At 40.4% G+C, this 18520-nt stretch overlaps 1 protein-coding gene across 2 annotated transcripts in view; it reads right to left on the reverse strand.

Moving 5' to 3' along the window:
- LOC126469841 (filaggrin) overlaps positions 1 to 18520 on the reverse strand; it is a 358695-nt gene that overhangs the window by 5322 nt on the left and 334853 nt on the right. For both annotated transcript variants that reach the window (XM_050097137.1, XM_050097136.1), the window contains one exon: positions 17171 to 17379. In XM_050097137.1, coding sequence (XP_049953094.1) covers positions 17185 to 17379 — 195 coding nt within the window. In that variant the 3' untranslated portion in view covers positions 17171 to 17184. The remainder of the gene's footprint in view (positions 1 to 17170; positions 17380 to 18520) is intronic.

Here is an 18520-nt window from a genome sequence, read left to right on the forward strand (position 1 = left end):
CCACTGCACAGACAAAAACACAGATGATGATAAAATGAGATAAAAGAAAAAAAGGAAACAAATGAGCTGCCAGGAAGGTCAGACTCAGGGGGTAAGGGCCGCACAGAGTCCACCAAGCATGAGGCACCCCTTCCACAACCACTCCACACCCTGTGGGGTCAGTCAATAATGAACACCCCCTCTCTTAGAGAAAGTGTATAGCCTGTGCAACTGTTCTTCCCTTGTCAGCCAGTCTCGAGAATAAGGAATCCTTATAGCTCTGCATTTGGTGGAATGCTGCAAGAAGGGGACACTCCACTAGCATGTGAGTCATCATCAGGAACACACCACAGCTAGATTGGGAGGTTTCGGGGCAGGGGCTCATTTCTCAGGACGAAGCACACATCAGATGAGTGTGTCCAAGATGGAGCCAGTATAAAATTGTGGACACCCTCTGAGATGAATGGAAGGAGGAATGCCACACAGCAGTGGTCTCCTTTATGACACTCAGTTTGTCAGAGGGAGGGGTCACCCCCAGTTCCCTGTTCCAATTGTGATGTGCCAACTACCTGTCACAGATGCTTTTGTAGCTTAGAGATCACTGTGTCTGCTGCCCGAGTCAGTCATGAGGTCACTACCCTATTGGGAGAGAACTGGGTGCAGAAAAAGCCAACTGAGCAACCAGTGTTGCTAAGGTAAGGTATCATAGATAGTGGACACTATCAGATAGAGAGGACAGCATCAATTAATAGCCTGCAGATTGATTATTGACTCACTGCAAGTCAGAAATTTGTCACAGTATTTTTTCTTGACAAAATTAATGCCCCTGACTACAGTCATCAGTTTGATTATGAAAACATATCCCAACCTTCTTGTATCTTTAGAACCATCGGTATGGGTGGTTTCAGTACCTTGGCACTCAAGAACGTGCTGATGGATAACTGGAGAAACCTAAGTTTTAGGGGCGTGGGATAGGTTTAGCTGAACCTAGTGGCCTAGGTGGCCTAGATGTACACCAGGGAAAGGTGCATAAAGTGATCCAGTGGATGCACTCAAGTGTGAGGAGAGAATGATCTTTACACATGATTTCCAGCCAAATTCCAATTTGAAATTCTATCCTAGGTTGAGTGCAGTGGGTCACAAGACCTGGTAGCAGGACTTAGCTCACAATGGTGAGTTGAGTCAAGCAGTCACAATCCTGATGGTGCCATTGAATCACCTTCTTGGTATGCATAGACCAATTGTGATAAAACTAGAGCCCACCTGAAGCACAGTCGTGATAAATGATCCACACTCAACGAAATATGACAGAGACATCTGAGTGCATTGAGTTCACTCATACTGTTTAATCTGAGCAGATGGATGTGGGACAGTCAGTTTATTATAAAAACATCCAGGTCTGGGTGGATCATGGTGCATGACCTGTGTTTTGGCAGGGGAGAAATGAAAGCCAGGGTTTCCTTCACCGACCATCAACTATGAGACACCATACAAAGGACCTAGTACTGGTGATGACTGAAGTATATGTTGATCCTGTGGAGTCCACAAATTTACTCATAGCTATAAAGAGTCCTAGGGAACTGTAGAGAGGTGAGGTGTGTTCTGACTCTAACCACGAATGATCTGTTTGGGCAATAAGTTGTACATAAAAGTCAGTAAGCACTGTCAAAGCCTCAGCTGTGGAGTGTGGTCAAGACATGACAGCATCAGGTAGTGCTGTATGCTTTATATAAGTCAAAGAAAACTGCAGTAACATGATGGCATTTACTAAAAGCTAGTAGACTGCCATTTTTAATCTTACCAGATGTTTGGTTGGGGAATGGCACTTCTGGAAACCATATTGATAAGTGAATAAAAGGCCCTACAACTCAAGAACCCAACGCAATTGCTAGGCCACCATGCTCTCACATAGCTTCCACAGCACAAAATTAAGACTGATTGGCCAGTAACTATCAATGGAAGTTGGGTCCTTTCTTGGCTTAATGATCAGGATAATGATGCTATTCTGCAACTGTGGAGGGAATTCACCTCTGAACCACATACTATTAAAAGCTATAGAAGGCAAGTTTTCTGATTCATATTCAGGTGTTGGATCATTTGATTCTGGATCAAGTCAGGATTTGGGGCAATGTCATGGAGAGTTGATGGCATGAAGTAGAGATTTATTCCATAAAGCATTCATTATATGATTCTGAACACCATACAGTATACGGCAGGAAACAGGAAGGATAAGATGTGGTTGCTGATACCACATGCCTGGAAAGAGGGAGGATAGGCGGTGGTTGTTGATACCACCACAAAGTGGACCACAAAATGTTCCACAAAGACAGATGGATCAGTGGGAATACCACAATGAAGCTGAAGGCTGGGAATAGTCATCAGCTGCTGGTAGCCAATTAACCCACAGAGTTTGCCAGTTAACCCACAAAGTTTGATGCACACCTGCAAGGAAGGGGTATGTATTGCCAGGGAGGAGATGTACTGTTTCTAGCATTCTTTCTTTTGATATTTAGTTAACAAGAAGGCCCTTGTACACAGCTATCCAAAGATTATGGGACTGACCAAGGAGTGTCATATGAACTGTTGAGGAGCTCACTGGCAGTCTCAGATTATCATGACAATTTCCTAAGTCCACCACGGGACTGACGGTCAGTAACAAAAGCCCTCAGAGGAATGGATTGCTACATCATTGGTGATGACCCAGATGGGGTGACAGCTAAGTCTACTAGTTTGCGCTATGCTAAATAGTCTGGTTGGTTTGGGTGTAGTGAAATTGGAGCAACAGTACCACATGGAAGTGTTCGCTGTCACAATGATCATTATGTACAGCCCATTGTAATAAGCTGACTAAGCTGGGTAAGCAAAGTCTAAGATTAGTGTGCAAGGAAGAGCCACACGCTGCACTCAAATGAGAAGGCATATTTCCCTGTCTGACAGTCGGTAAATATTTCAAATAGTGATGCTAAAAGTCATTTGAATTTGCAGAGCCACCATCTCCAACTTTGTTTGGAGGAGCACACATTCACTACTAGACATTCATGTGAACTAATGTGCAAACCCATCTGGACACTCTCTCAGTATTGGCACTGTTCCTGTAGTCAAGCCTGGTAGAAAATGAGCTTAGGATAGTGATTACCAAAAATGTGGCTTTCTTGTAGGGTGATGCGGAGTGCAGGATAGAATGATAGCTGTCATAGTTCAGGGATGCAGCAGTAGTAACCATTACAATTTCACTATATAACTGGGGTAATCCATAAGCCTCCATGAGTCTTTACTCACCACCACCTGTGTTGGTAAAATGTTCAAGAACATAGGTTCCAGGGTCATTGTGCCTGCCAGAATCACCTTCATCTTGGATTTCTTCACCTACTTGTCTTTGAAATTTTGGAAATCTGTCTGATTTAAGATCAGGAACAGAGGAAGAGTGGGTAGCTCCACAGCCAACAGCCTGCAGTTTCTTCAGTCACTGGCTGGTATCGGGCTGCTAGTCTGCATGGTTCCAGGAGAAGGGTTCCATAGAGGGGTTCCCTCTAATAGGAGAAGAGGAATGTTTCTCTGGCTGAATATGGGGGAGCAGGGTGACCCACTTTGATGACAGCAGAAAGATAAAATGGTCAAATCTGCCTCGGTTCAAGAGGGTTTTGATGCAGTTGGATGGGGAGTTGTCACCATTTAGCTTCAAAGTATAACTGATCAAATGTCTTGTATTCTTTAAATGTCCACTCTTTCTCATAAATGGAACACAACAGTGAGCAGGAGGGGTGCTGGCCGTGACAGCTGACATCAGTTTAGGTTAAAGCAGTGTATAGATCTGTACGTTAGGTCTCGACATAACTGCAGTAAATCATAATCTTCACCTTTCAGGGCACAGTGATCCCTTTGAACACTAGAATAAATGATCCTGTGTTAATTCTACTATCCTTTGGCCTCTTCTGGATACAGTGGATGAACTGCACTCCTTGTTGTTCCAGGTTCGCACATAGTTCATCATCTTGTTAGAATATCAAGTCCCAATGAAAGATAACGCCCTACGTTATGTTTAAATATTAACAGCAAGTAAAATAAACTGGAATGTCACCCAATGAAGTGTATGATAGTTAGGCTTGAAACTGAGTAGAGTACACTGTCTTAATCAGGAGGGAGCCAATCTGTACCTTTCTCAATGCTGTCACCTCACCAAGCTTATCTGCTGTGTGTCCCATGAGGTATTGAAAGTTGATGGTTAGGAAGGTATCATCAGCCATTTTAGTACAGACTACCTACTGTTGTGTGAAGAACTCTCTGTATCGACACTATTGGTCCTCCTGTCATGACGTAATCATGGGTAGGAACTTGCACTGGCAAGCATCATGGTGAGAGTTCCAATCTTAAGAGGGGGGGGGGGGGGGGATGTTTAATGGGGACTAAACAGCGAAGGTCATCAGTCCAATCTTAAGAGAGACTGGCAGTGTTTTGCAACTGATAGCATAAGCAAGTATGTGTCACTTCATGGCAGACTCTCTGCTCTGTTGTTCCCCACTCTGAGGACTGAGGACTCTCTCTAAGAGCACCACACAGCCATGCAACATTCACCTTACATGGTGAGTGCAAGACAACAGTCACCTTACATAGTGAGTGCTGCACAGAGTCTCAGTGCCCCAATGGAGCTGGGTACCACCTTCCTTGTATGCATGGACACTTACTAGCTCTGACACCAGTAGACTATGTCCTACATTGTTAGGAGGCTACAGCTGTGCAGTTACATACATGCAGCCTACTCTTAATGTTTACAGTATAACCACTGAAATACCCCAGAAATGTGAGTCCCATCTGTTGAATGGGCTTATCAGCTTCCAGTAAGCTTAAGATAGAAAAATACAAATAATTGTGAGAGCAACATATTTATGTTGTTAATTTTGCAGTCAGTGCATCTGACTATTATTAGTAACTAGGCTCTTGTCCAAAATCCATTCACAGATATGTGAATAAGAATCACTGACATTTACTTTGGATGTTCTGGAACTCAACAGCTAGATCTTTGAGATGCAAGCTGTAGTCACTTCCTAACCCAATCAAGGAACTCTTCAGCTGGTATTCTTCCTGCTAGTAGTATAACTGAATATCACAATAATGTAGATTAAGTTTGGCAACTCTGACAGATGTTACTTCCTGATTATCACAGTATTATCCTGTTAAATTCACTTGATTTTTCGTGACATTTCCATTGACTAACAAGAGTGATTTTCACTTAAAGTGTGACATAAGGTTATCAATTAATGGTTTTAAGTCTAGGAAAGCTGTTTCATGTGGAAATTGCAACTAATCTCATCAATTACATCCCTATTTACCTGTTCTAGCCACCACTGGGATAATAAGGGAGAGTCTAATAAGGCAGTTCTTCACTATCTTTGAAGTAACTTGGTATCCTGCATAGTGAAGGCTGCTTTGGCTTGCAGTTCCACTGAAGGCAAAATTTTTAGCCTTTCTATGAGAACAATACAAGCAGCCAAATTGAAAATCAATAAGGAAATCTTAAAAATACTTCTCCATCAAAAGTCGTCTTGTTGCTTGCAGTACTTCAAAGTGTAAGGGTGAAAATCTTATGATACTGCACAACTGATAATGTCTATTTCTGCTTTTCTGAGGTAATGTTTGGTAACTGTCAATATAACATTTTATTTATGGAATCCCACATTTCCATTCTGCTTGCATACAACACAAGACAGTACAAAAACAACAACCATTATGAAGTCCAAAAGAGTAATACCATACCAATTCATGCTGACATAGGCAAGCTTGTTTTAAGTTTAGCAGACTTTCACAGACCTGCTTAGCGATTTTGCATAGGACTCTAATTTTCTTGTGTTCTCAGCCAGATATTTTGATAAGGTATGGCAGTGATAGTTGTATGCTTCGCACATAGATATTTTCACAGATGCATGAATCTCTACTAATTTTTCCCTGTCGTCACTTGCGTGTTCTCTTTTGAACTGAGAGTGTAACAGCCTTTGTTTCCTAAACATTTTCTAAATTTAGTTGTTAAACCACAGAGGCTCTTTTCAATCCTTAATCCAGAGCAGTATTTAAAATCCGTTTAAAGCTTTGCCCATAATTCCTCTGTGTCCATCATATTGCAACTAAATGATGTCAATTCAGTGAGATGCTAACAACTGCTTATCTGCTCTTTCTAGCAGAAAAACTCTGATAGCCTTCTTGACTGGTTTATTAACTTTTGTAGCAATATTCACTATAATAACATCATTATCACTAATCCTTGTTTCTTTACTAATGCCACTGATAAGATCCAGCCTGTTTGTAGCTACTATGTCTGAAGTATTTCCATTGTCTGTGGGCTGCCAAACTAGCTGCTCAAGACAGGTTTTGGACAAGGTGTACAAAAGTACTTCGCAAAACTGTTTGCCTGTATCCCCTGCAATGAATCCATAGACATCCCAATCTATACCAAGTAGGTTAAAGTCACCTCTAACTAGTATTGCATTATCTGGGTATTTACATGTTGTTGACTGTAGACAACCTTTGAATGACTCTAGAGCTGTCACAGAGAAATTGGGTGGCTGGTAAAAACATCCAACAATTAACTTGGTTTCACCTAGACCTGTTATACGCGACCAGCTAACTTCACTGTCATATTCAACTTCAACCTCAACAAAGACAATATTTTTGTCCACTCCAATGAATACTCCCCCTCCTATTGCATCTTATCTGTCCTTTCGATACATGTTACATGACTTGCTAAATACCTCAGAGCTTTCTACTTTGGGTTTCAGCCAGCTCTCAGTCCCAAGAATAATTTGAGCACGAAAACTTTCCTGGAAGGCACTAAATTCAGGAAATTTGTTACCAATACTTCAATAATTTACTGATAAGATTCTGACAGTTGAAGTGTCTTTATTCCACCAAGACACTCATTGACCAGTCTGATGTGGCTGTAAAAGATAGCAAAATGAAAGACCAAGTTTTAAATTTCGCATTTAAGAAATCGTTCGAATCGTACAAACGTATCATTTGACCATCGCACAGAGTCCTGTAAGAACAACATAATAATAAGTATCCCTGATGTAGAGAAACAACTGAAAGAGTTGAAAATAACTAAGTCATCTAGTCCGAATGGAATCCCAATTCAGTTTCACAAAGAGTACTCTACAGCATTGGCCCCTTACTTCGCCTGCAGTTACCACAAATCTCTTGCGAAGCACAAAGTCCAAAGTGACTGAAAAAAGTGAAAGTGATCCATATATAAGAAGGGTAAAAGAACAGACCCACAAAATTACAGACCAATATCCTTAACAGATATTTGCTGAAGAGTTCTTCAACATATTCTGAGTTCGAATATAATAAATGTCCTAGACACTGAAAAGCTTGTGTACACGAATAAGCGCTGTTTTAGAAAGCATTGCTCACATGAAACTCAGCTTTCCCCTTTCTCACATGACATCCTGTGAACTATAGATGAAGGGAAATAAGCAGTTTCCATATTCCTAGGTTTCCAAAAAGCACAGTGCCCCACTGCAAACTGTTAACATAGGTACGAGCAAATGGAACAGTTTCCCAAGTTTTGTGAGTGGCTCAAAGACATCTTAAGTAATATAACCCAGTATGTTGCCCTCAATGGCAAGTAATCATCAGAAAACAGGGTAACATCAGGAGTACCCCAAGGTAGTGTGATAGCACCATCATTATTTTCAAAATACATAAATGACCTGGCAGCCACAGTTAGCAGCAATCTACAGCTGTTTGCTGATGATGTTGTGGTGTATGGGATAGTACAAGATGGCTTGGTGTGATGAATAGAAGCTAACTCTAAATGTAGCAAAATGTAAGTTAACATGGACGAGTAGGAAAAACAACTCCATAATGATCGGATATAGCATTAGTAGTGTCCTGCTTGACACAGTCACATCGCTTAAATATCTGGGTGTTACTGCAAAGAGTGGTTCACCTTTAAAGGAGATTTCACATAGGACATTAGTGCGACCTATTCTTTAGTACTGATCAAGCATTTGGAATTTGCATCTTGTTCTTTTAAAGGAAAACATCACAGCAATTAGACAGGCTCCTAAATTTGCTACTGGCAGGTTCGAAGATCATGTGTAAGGACCACAAAGATAAGATATGAAAAATTAGGGCTCATACAGAGGCATACAGACAGTTCGTTCTTGCCTCACTCTGCATGTGAGTGAGAAAGGAAGGGAAGTGACTAGTAGTGGTACAAGGGACACACCGACACGCACTGTACAGTGGCTTGCAAAGGACGTTAATGTAGATATAGACATTGTCATGGTAAGTTGTATTTCATTTGTATTAGTACAATGCATATTTTAATAGTGTTTTCCCTTAGTTTACTGAACACAGGAGTGAGCATCAGAAAGAAATTAAACATCGATGACATATTATTTCACATTATATAAAACAGTCTGAGAATGTTCAGGTAGTTTACTGATTCCATGCTCTGGCTCTGAGTTAGTGATGTTGTCAAACCGGGTTTGAACTGCATTTTCATTCAGAACAACATTGAACTGCATTTTCATCCAGAACAACACTGGTGGTTCAATAGGCAGTAGGAAAAATAAACATTTGAGAGTGTAAGATTAAAAGAATAAGTGCATGAGGAATGACTTCCCAAATGAACACCTGGATGATTTTGTTTGTGAAATCAGTGTCATGTGTTATCATGTAATAGCAACATGTGATGCAATTTTGTGGGTCAATTTTCTTACACCACAACCAAAAGTTGGTAGCCAATACCAGACCCGATGGACACACCCCTGGGGAAGAGTTCATAGAGCCCTTTTTGAGCCACCAGACAAAAAATATTATCTTCACAGTACCTAAGAAGTCAACATAAAGGTTCGTCTCCATAATGTTTTTCTTTTTTTGTCCAACTTTGCGCATGTACATAAATTTCCAACAGCCCAACTATTCACACACATTTGTGCATATGTAATTTCCTATAAATGGAGGGCTTGCGTAATGTGCATTGCTAACTGCCTTCGGTGGGAATCTGCTCTCTTTTTAGTTGGAAATGGGCAGCTTGGGCCTCATTTGTGTTTGATTGTGTAGTGTTCTGACATTATGCTGTAAAGTGATTTATGTGCAATAATGTCTGTTGACTCCACAGGAAGCACACATAAGTTTAGAGATGATTACAGAAAAACAGAAAAGTTGTATGGAATACTGCTTCTGAAGATTATTTGAATAAAAATTGGAGATGTGTTGCCCTGAACATCATGGATTAGATAAAAAGTCTCCAACAATATTTCTGTAAAGAATAAGATACCATAAGTTTTGAAGTAGGAAAACTGAGAAGAAAAGGCCAAAAATTTATGAAAAAAGTGCACGAAAACTGTGGACAAATATTAATGTTATGGTGACTTAAAAGCACACCTGAGGAACCTGACATCTGAACAAAAGAAATGATGAGGTATGTGTAGCTCCTCAACAAACTACTAAAAATAGAAATGAAGCACACGATGATGCAAAAAATAAGAAACTGAAAAACACAACCTCCATTCTAGTGGATTCTGGCATCTATGAAAGTCCCAAATTTGTCAAGTCTGAGGATGTTAATCTACATATCATATTTCATGATTAAATACAAATGATGCATTGAAAGTTAACTAACCTTCACATAATGAGTAAGAGCCTTCCTTAAGTATTTCTCAGTTTCAGCAATAATCACTTCTGTTTTTATTTATGAATTAGTGTTCGGTTGATCCAGCATACAAGAGAATTCCATGGATATGGAACATGTCATAATTATACATGATAACAGTACTTATATATGCTAATAGATACAAATTGTAAAACTATACAGGAACAAAATATGCTAATAATTACAAGACTAGGCATTTCCTACAGTGAACAGCTGTATAAAACAACCAAATAATAAACTACAATTATTCTGCATTACAAGTTACAAATTTGATGCAATTGAAGTGCTTTGTTTTGAAATGAGGAATAAATAATTCAAATGAGTATATAAGTTGCCATTTACTAGCTAACAAAGTTTTATTGTCAGCCTCATTACTACAGTTTCCCAAGTAGAAAATCTAAAATCTCGTTGTAACCTCCTCCTGATATCTGCAGACAAAACATTGTCATCACTTTGTATTTCTTGTATCTCTACTGTTTACATACTTCTTTACCTACAGTCACTTTTGTATTTTCTTTTTCTGTCACCTTTTCATCACAATGAACGCAACTCAAGCTCCTAGGCACAGAAGTGGATCCACAGCAGACTGCTTGTGCAATGAGGCAATGTGTGGACATGAGAATGCCCACGCATACACCCGTTCTTTCCACAAATTCTTGTACATTCCCTTTTATTCCCATGCATCTGCGACTGTGCACGATGAAAGAGGCATCATGTGGACATACCTTAAAGGCATCATAACTTGTCAACAGCAACAATACTGCATAGGAATGCTTAGTGAGCGAACTGATGTTCAAGCACAGCCACAGCAACTGATACCTCTTTGAGTTTTGTTGCTTTGAATTAGAGCATGCAGAACTTCTACACCCAACTTCTGAATCTTACCTATGGAATAAAATTGTCACAATACGGTTAAATGGTTGCAGTTCCACAAATGTCAGTTATTGAGACTTCCTTAATCTGGAAAATCAATCATTTCAAAATGACCTTTCTTCAAACAAAAAATACCATTTTCTGATATGTTTTGCACATACAATAAAAAGGATTCAAGCTGCCACTGGTGCCTTCACATCTCTATTAAACTGAAAGCTAATGATATGTCACAATTGTTGACACTCTTTTCCACTTGTGATTTTATTTTTAAACACATAAAGAACTTATGAATAAGTTTCAAATATGCAAATTCCAATAACTGCAAGATAAGTACTAGAATTTCGAATAAGGAAATAATAATAATAATAATAATAATAATAATGGCGTGTGACGAGGGCCTCCCATCGGGTAGACCGCTCGCCTGGTGCAAGTCTTTCGATTTCACGCCACTTCGACGACTTGCACGTCAATGGGGATGAAATGATGATGATTAGGACAACACAACACCCAGTCCCTGAGCGGAGAAAATCTCCGACCCAGCCGGGAATCAAACCCGGGCCCTTAGAATTGACAGTCTGTCGCGCTGAGCACTCAGCTTCCGGGGGCGGACGAATAAGGAAATGATAGTTCATAAATGCACTCATCTTGACACACTGTGGTCACTTGGTCGGACGGAGCCTGACATCAGGCAACAGGTGGCGTGCGGCTGATAGTCAATGAGCAGTGTAGTGTGAGAAAACTGTCAAGTGTGAACTGCTCTGATCTTGACACAGCTACAAACTGTTTTGTGGAATTGTTTCTGAAAGATTTTGCTATTACTGGTGGGTTAGAAAGTGAAGCATATTACTTTGGAAGTTCCATCAGACTGGTAACTTTAGCAGGCAGTTGGCATGTGTTTAAAAAATAGAGGAAGGTGTGGACTCAAACTCGCGAATTCTTGCCTAACTGTGCGATGTTTACCACTAGACTATGAGCTCATACAGCATTGTAAGAAATTGATAAGAAGCTAACACTTTTCCAGACACTTCTGCAACCTGCAGTGTTGTCAAATTGTTCATATGGCCAGGCTTAGAATTCTGAGGGACAACCAGTTTTATTGGCCACCTTAGGTGAATGATTCAGACTTAGTCTCTGCAGTGGCAGGCTGTCAGCCAAGTTTTATGTCCAAGACTGTGCATGGTAATGTGACCAACAACCTGCTGGCTACTGCATTAGGTTTTGGGTCTGGAAGGTCCTTTGCCCAGAACTGGATGAAGGATGGTTGCACATGACCAGATACCCATGTATCATGGTAGATGCTGTTCCCTGTACAATTCACACTTCGGGGAAATTTGGGACACAATGAAAAACCTGGGTGGTGACCAAAAGAAGTTATGAAAGACAGAAAGTTATGTAAGTGGTTATGGGAATATTCCATGATAAGACATAGGCAAGAGCCTGCAAAGACAGAGTGAGTGGGGGAATGGAACAGGAGGAGGCGGGAACTGCAGTACAGAAAAAGAGAGAGTAACGAATGGTTCTACGGCTTGTGCTTCACATGCATGTATGTATCCATAAAAGTCATGAAATATTCGTAGTATAAAATTTTGTTTTAGGAATAATTTTGCCAAGCTTTCATTTAAAAAATGTGAGAACTCTGTGCACCCGTGGAACTCAATACAAAAATTCACTAAACAACACTGATACAATAGTTAAACAAAGTAACTTCCAGTTATAGAAGTATTCAAATGATGGGTTATTTTAATATTCTGTAAATAATTTGAAGATAATTTCCTACAAAAGTCTATAAATAGTCATAGCGAAGAGTGCTGCAACCAGTTGTTGTGAAACATGGTCACAAAGAGTCATTGTTATTTACCCCAAAGCACCAAGTTGCGGTCAGTCACAGGCAGTCAGCACATGGGGGCAGTCACTGTTAGTCTCATTCACTGTTAGTCTCAGTTAATCAGCAATAGTCAAATAGCTACCTACAATCAGGCAGTATCAATGTGAATGTGAATGCGAAGAACCTGTGTTAATGTTGCCACTCATAGAACTATATTACTCTAAATTTGAAACTATGCAAGTTACTGACCTGGGCTACTATATTTTAACAAATGTAATGTCAAATTGCAAGCTGAGCACCACTTCAGTCTAGTTGTTAAAATATATATCTATTCAAATATCTAGTGTCGCTTTATTCACTGGACATTCCTGTCGTCATGTCCTATGTAAGTGGCTGAGGATCAAGTGGACTTAAAACATACATCATCTTATCAAAAGTATCTGGACCCCTATTAGTGGACATTAATGTAGGGTGTGTCCACCCTTTGCCTTTACAACGGCTTGAACTCTGCTGGGAACATTTTCAGTGAGGTGTCTCAATGTCTGGAGGAATTTGCAGCCCATTTTTCCTTAAGATCCAAAAAGAGAGAAGGTAGGTGGCGTTTGACATGGGAGTCTGGAGTGAAGCTGACATTCTAACTCATACCAAAAGTAACAAGTTTGTTTGTGTGGCCATCCTCCGCAGCAAGCATATAAATACTTGTTTTGCAAATCAAACTGTTTTATCCTGCTGCTATTTATTTTATTTAATCAATACGCGTTTCGCCTTCTACTGTTTTAAGGCATCATCAGTGGGATCTATAATGATACAGTTTTGTTAGTTATAGATTATCAAACAGTTCACTTTGCGATTTTTTGTAAAAAATGTAATTACTTACGATTTGCTGATGTGAGGAAACGCAGATCAGCAAATCGTAACTACATTTTTTACAAAAAATCGTTAAGTGAATTGTTTGATAATCTATAACTACCAAAACTGTATCACTATAGGTCCCACTGATGATGCCTTAAAACAGTAGAAGGCGAAACGCGTATTGATTAAATAAAATAAATAGCAGCAGGAAAAGGCAGTTTGATTTGCAAAACAAGTATACACACCACAAGTGTTCCATTGGGTTCCATAGTAACCAAGTGATACACAAAACCGATCCAAATAACAGAAATATGGCTTTATTCATAAATCTCTGAACAATAATGGAAATATGCCTCTCTCAACTCCACACATAACAAGACAAAAGAATCATACAGAACGTGCAACATAAGTGACACATAGAACAACTGATATGATCAGTACAAACTAAAAGAACGTAGTGAGGGTGGAGACCGTGCCATGTGCGCACTTCTTACAGGTAGCTTCTAGTGGCCAGCCTGTGCTGATACTGTTGGAGGCTGATTTAAGTACACAAGTGCGGTGGCACTACATTCTGCGCACTCACTCTTACGTGCACTAGTAACAAAATATAGCAGGTTCATGTCAGGATACTGGGCAGGCTAGTCCATTTCAGGGATGTTATTGTCCACAAACCAATGTGTCACATATGCCGCTTTATGTCAGGGTGCATTTGCATGCTGTTACAAAAAATTAACATCTCAGAACTGTCCCTCTGCTGTACGCGAGTGTTCTTCATGCGTAGTAAGGGGATCACATCCCAACCATTAAAAACACTCCCATACCATAACAACAAATCCTTTGTACTTCACTCTTCGCACTACACATGATGGCAGGTAACATTCTCCAGGCATACACCAAACCCAAATACTGCCACTGGGTATAAATTGATCACTCCAAACCACTTTTTTGCAGTCATTAACTGTCCAGTGGTGTTGTTCTTTGCCCTACCTCAAGAAATGCTTAGTAATGACTACAAAAATGTGTGGCTTCAAATAACAAGCTGCTCGACCATTGCACCCCATTCTTTTTAACTCCTTACACACAGTCACCATGCTAGCTGAACTGCTGCTAGCACTTTGGAATTTACAAGTGATTCCTTCTGCTGATTTCATGTGATTTTTGATAGCCACTCTCCACAACTGCTGATGGTCCCTATCCCTCGGTATATGAGGTCCGTCTGGTCTCTGCACAGCTGGGGTTTTTCCTTAATGTTTCCTCTTCACAATCACATCATAAACAGTCAACTTGGACAGTTTTAGAAGGGATGAAATGTCCCACGTGGATCTGTTACTCTGGTGATGTCCAAGGGCTAATCCATGTTTGAAGTCACTGAGCTGTACTGACTGACACATTTTGCTGTAACTGCCCCTCTGCTGGCAATGCAATACTCTCCCTGCCTCCTTTTATACTGGTTGGTCCATCTCTCATGACTTCTAGTGGTCAATTCTACATTACATAGGGGCGTACAGATAGTTTTGATCAGATAGTGTAGCAGCATTATGACGGCACAATATTGTGGTCCACCATCTCCACTGGAATTCAAACAATTCTTTCCTACTATGTATATTGGGAGGCGGAAATGAAATGAAACTTCACAGATAGACAGGGTATGTGATGTTATTACTGTGATTAGAAAATCAGCCAAATCTACAAAAGAACATGGCAGTATGAGCCCATTTATTAGAATGATGTTGCACCCTATCTAGCTTAGATGTATGTACTGATTTAGTTAAGAATGGTATCATAAAGCCATTATATCCTCTCCTGAGGCAAAATGGCCCACAACTGTTGCAACTGGTCCTTGATATCAAGGGTACTGGTACTGGGATGGAGTTGATGTCCAAGCTGGTCCCACAAATTTTCTATAGGGGACAGATCTGGGGATCTTGCACAATGTGACATCATTGATGAGCAGTCCATGCTTCCAGGTCATCACACCACTCCATACGCAAACATTTGTGTTGTGGTGTTAATGGTATCCTACACAGGGGATGGTAAATCCCCAGTCTGGATGCTGCTAGTACCCAATCAATGGTGTGGTATGACACAGAATGTTGCTAGGAGTCCATTAATTGTTCTTGGATGGATGGTAGGAGCAGATTTGTAGGGGTTATGATGTGCTTTTTACACAATACGGTGATCCTCCATTGTGGTGGTCAGACATGGTCAACGAAAACCTTGACCATGAGTGTGAGTACCCTTGCGTTCCCATGCAGGCATCATCGGGGCACTGTCAAATCCAAATGTCTCACAATTCCGGATATTGTACAATCAATCAGCTAGATAAATGGAGACCCACCAAACACAAACAATGTTAATGTACTCTGGTGGCCATTCTAAAAGGGGCATTAAAATGAAACCCGGTCACTAGTGTAAAGTGACGGTAATGATTTTATTAAGTCAAAAATGTAGTTATACACAGTACACATATTCAAAAATAGTCACCAAAACTGTTGGGACATTTATACCATTGCAACACTAGCCGGTCAATTCCATCATTGATGAAGCTAGTAGGCTGCTGTCGGATCCAAGCCTGGGCCCAGTCATACACTTCGTTGTCCGTTGCGAATCGATGTCTGTGAATAGCTTGTTTTACAGGTCCAAACACATGAAAGTTATACGGCAAAAGATCGGGACTGTATGGAGGATGTTCCAGCATTTCCACCCAAAACTGCTGCAATGTTGTCTTCACTGCATTGGCCGTACGTGGATGGGTATTATCATGCAGGAGGGTAACACCATTGGACGACATGCCTTGGTGTTTCGACTTGATGGGTCATCTAAGGTTCTGTAAAGTGGCTTGATAATGCTGGGCATTGATGGTGATTCCCTGTTCCAGGAACTCGACAAGCAGTGGGCCCTTGTAGTAAAAAAAAAAAAAAGAAGGACATCATGACCTTACCAGACCTGGTGTGCATGGCCTTTGGTTTCTTTGGTGGTGGTGAAGTCACATGTTTCCACTGCTTGCCCTGACACTTGCTTTCCGGTTCAAAATGGTAACACCATGTTTTGTCACCTGCTACAATTTGTGACAGAAAGCCGTATTCCTCCTCATGATAATGTTGCAGATGACTCAAAGACAGTGACATTAGGGTACTGCACTGTTCGGCGGTCAGTTGGTGGGGAATCCACTGCACACATATTTTTCGACAGTTTAAGTGTTGATACATTATGGTGTGGGTGGTGCCCACGCTAATACCCAGTAACCAATGGATCTTGTCCATGGTGATTCTGCGGTTGTCCAAGACTTCTGCAACCATTTCCGATGTGATGACACGGTGAGCCTGTCCAGGATGAGCATCGTCTTCCAGTGACTCGTGTCCCTCAAGGAATAGTTTGTACCATTCCACAACACATGAACAACTCAGACTGTCGATACATTTCACGGCCTCCAACTCCATCTGCCGCCAAAAATCGAGTCAGTCCTCTTTGTTCCTGCTTAATCACCTGCATGTTCGGTAGTGGATGATAACTTGTGTGACCACATTCTCTTCAGCGTGAAACCACACTGGGGCTATGCAACATCAAACAGTGCGCATCGTCAGTCTCTCTACCAATAGATGGCGCCACCATACTCGAAGTTACGTGGTGCCACCTTACGTGTAAGGCAAAGGTAGATGCACTGACCAGGTTTCATTTGAATGAACCTCATAGCAGTCACAGAGAACTGCAACTCTAATCATTTACATAACCGCCAATTTGGTGTATGTGTATGAAGTTACATCAACATCTGACCATGTCTTCCGGGTGCTTCACATTTTTTTATGCACTGCATATGTATAACAAGAAAATTTAAAAAAACAGTTCATTATCACCTTGCAGAATTTTGGTTGCAATTTTCAACTTACTTTATACAATATGTAGGTAATGTATAGAAATCATTTGGAGAAAGTTAATTAGCTTTGCTTATGAAAATTTACAGACTAAGAAATGTAACTGTAAACAATTACCTTCGCATTGCAAGCTAATACACTCCTTCCATAAAGCTTGTGTCAAGGCTCTGAATAAGTGTCCTCATGAATGCCATTTCCTTCCGCGCATTTTCAAAAATCACACGAGGATCATCTGAAGTGCATCGCAAGCAATTGGGAGCCATGACCATTGCCAAATTGCTCGAATCCATCTTTGTAACTTGGACAACTTCACTCCTTGCAAATATCTACAGTTTAGTAGAAATGTTCTGTTTAATACATAACATAATGAACACTACAAAAGAAACAATAAAAACATAGAGAAGCAGTCCGATAAACTACGTACCCGAGTGTAACACAGAAGTTTATTTCCAAACAGTATCAGTTTAAACAAAATACCTGTTACAGAAAAAAATCATCTCATTGAAGATGAGCTCATAAGAGGTGGGGCAAAAGCCTGGAAATGACAAGAATGGAGGAGCAAATTGGCTATGTCCTTCTCAAAGCAACCATCTTGGCATTTGCTACAACCAGATTAAGAGAAAGCCTAGAAAAGCAAACACTGGATGGCCAGATGTGATTGTGAACCCCTGCCCACCCCATTATAAGACCTCAACAAGAGTGTCATTTCATTCAGTTACACTGATGTGATATGATTATGCAAAGAGAATACTTTACTGTATTTAAACAATTCAACACATGCTACATAAATGGTTCTGTAAATGCAAAATATTTCTCTATAAGTTACTAATTAATTCATTACATTGCCCTGTTTTTACACTATTTCATTTTTCACTATATATACATATTCTATGGTGTTGTTCCTTCTTATTTTAGCCTAATATACTTTCTACAGGCACTTCGTCCTCTAAGCTGCACCACTGAAGAACAATCTTTATACTGTGTGATATGTGACTGAAAATATATATATATATATATATATATATATATACACACACACACACACACACACACACACACACACACACACACACACTCTGTTCTCCACAATCAGAAAGAATGCTGCAGAGGTCTCTTAAAAATGGTATGTTGGCAGTTTTTTCACAATATACGAGGTGCATTCAAGTTCTAAGGCCTCCGATTTTTTTTCTAATTAACTACTCACCCGAAATCGATGAAACTGGCGTTACTTCTCGACGTAATCACCCTGCAGACATACACATTTTTCACAATGCTGACGTCATGATTCCATGGCAGCGGTGAAGGCTTCTTTAGGAGTCTGTTTTGACCACTGGAAAATCGCTGAGGCAATCGCAGCACAGCTGGTGAATGTGCGGCCACGGAGAGTGTCTTTCATTGTTGGAAAAAGCCAAAAGTCACTAGGAGCCAGGTCAGGTGAGTAGGGAGCATGAGGAATCACTTCAAAGT

Source organism: Schistocerca serialis, chromosome 3 (genome assembly GCF_023864345.2).
Source record: "Schistocerca serialis cubense isolate TAMUIC-IGC-003099 chromosome 3, iqSchSeri2.2, whole genome shotgun sequence".
NCBI lineage: Eukaryota > Metazoa > Arthropoda > Insecta > Orthoptera > Acrididae > Schistocerca > Schistocerca serialis.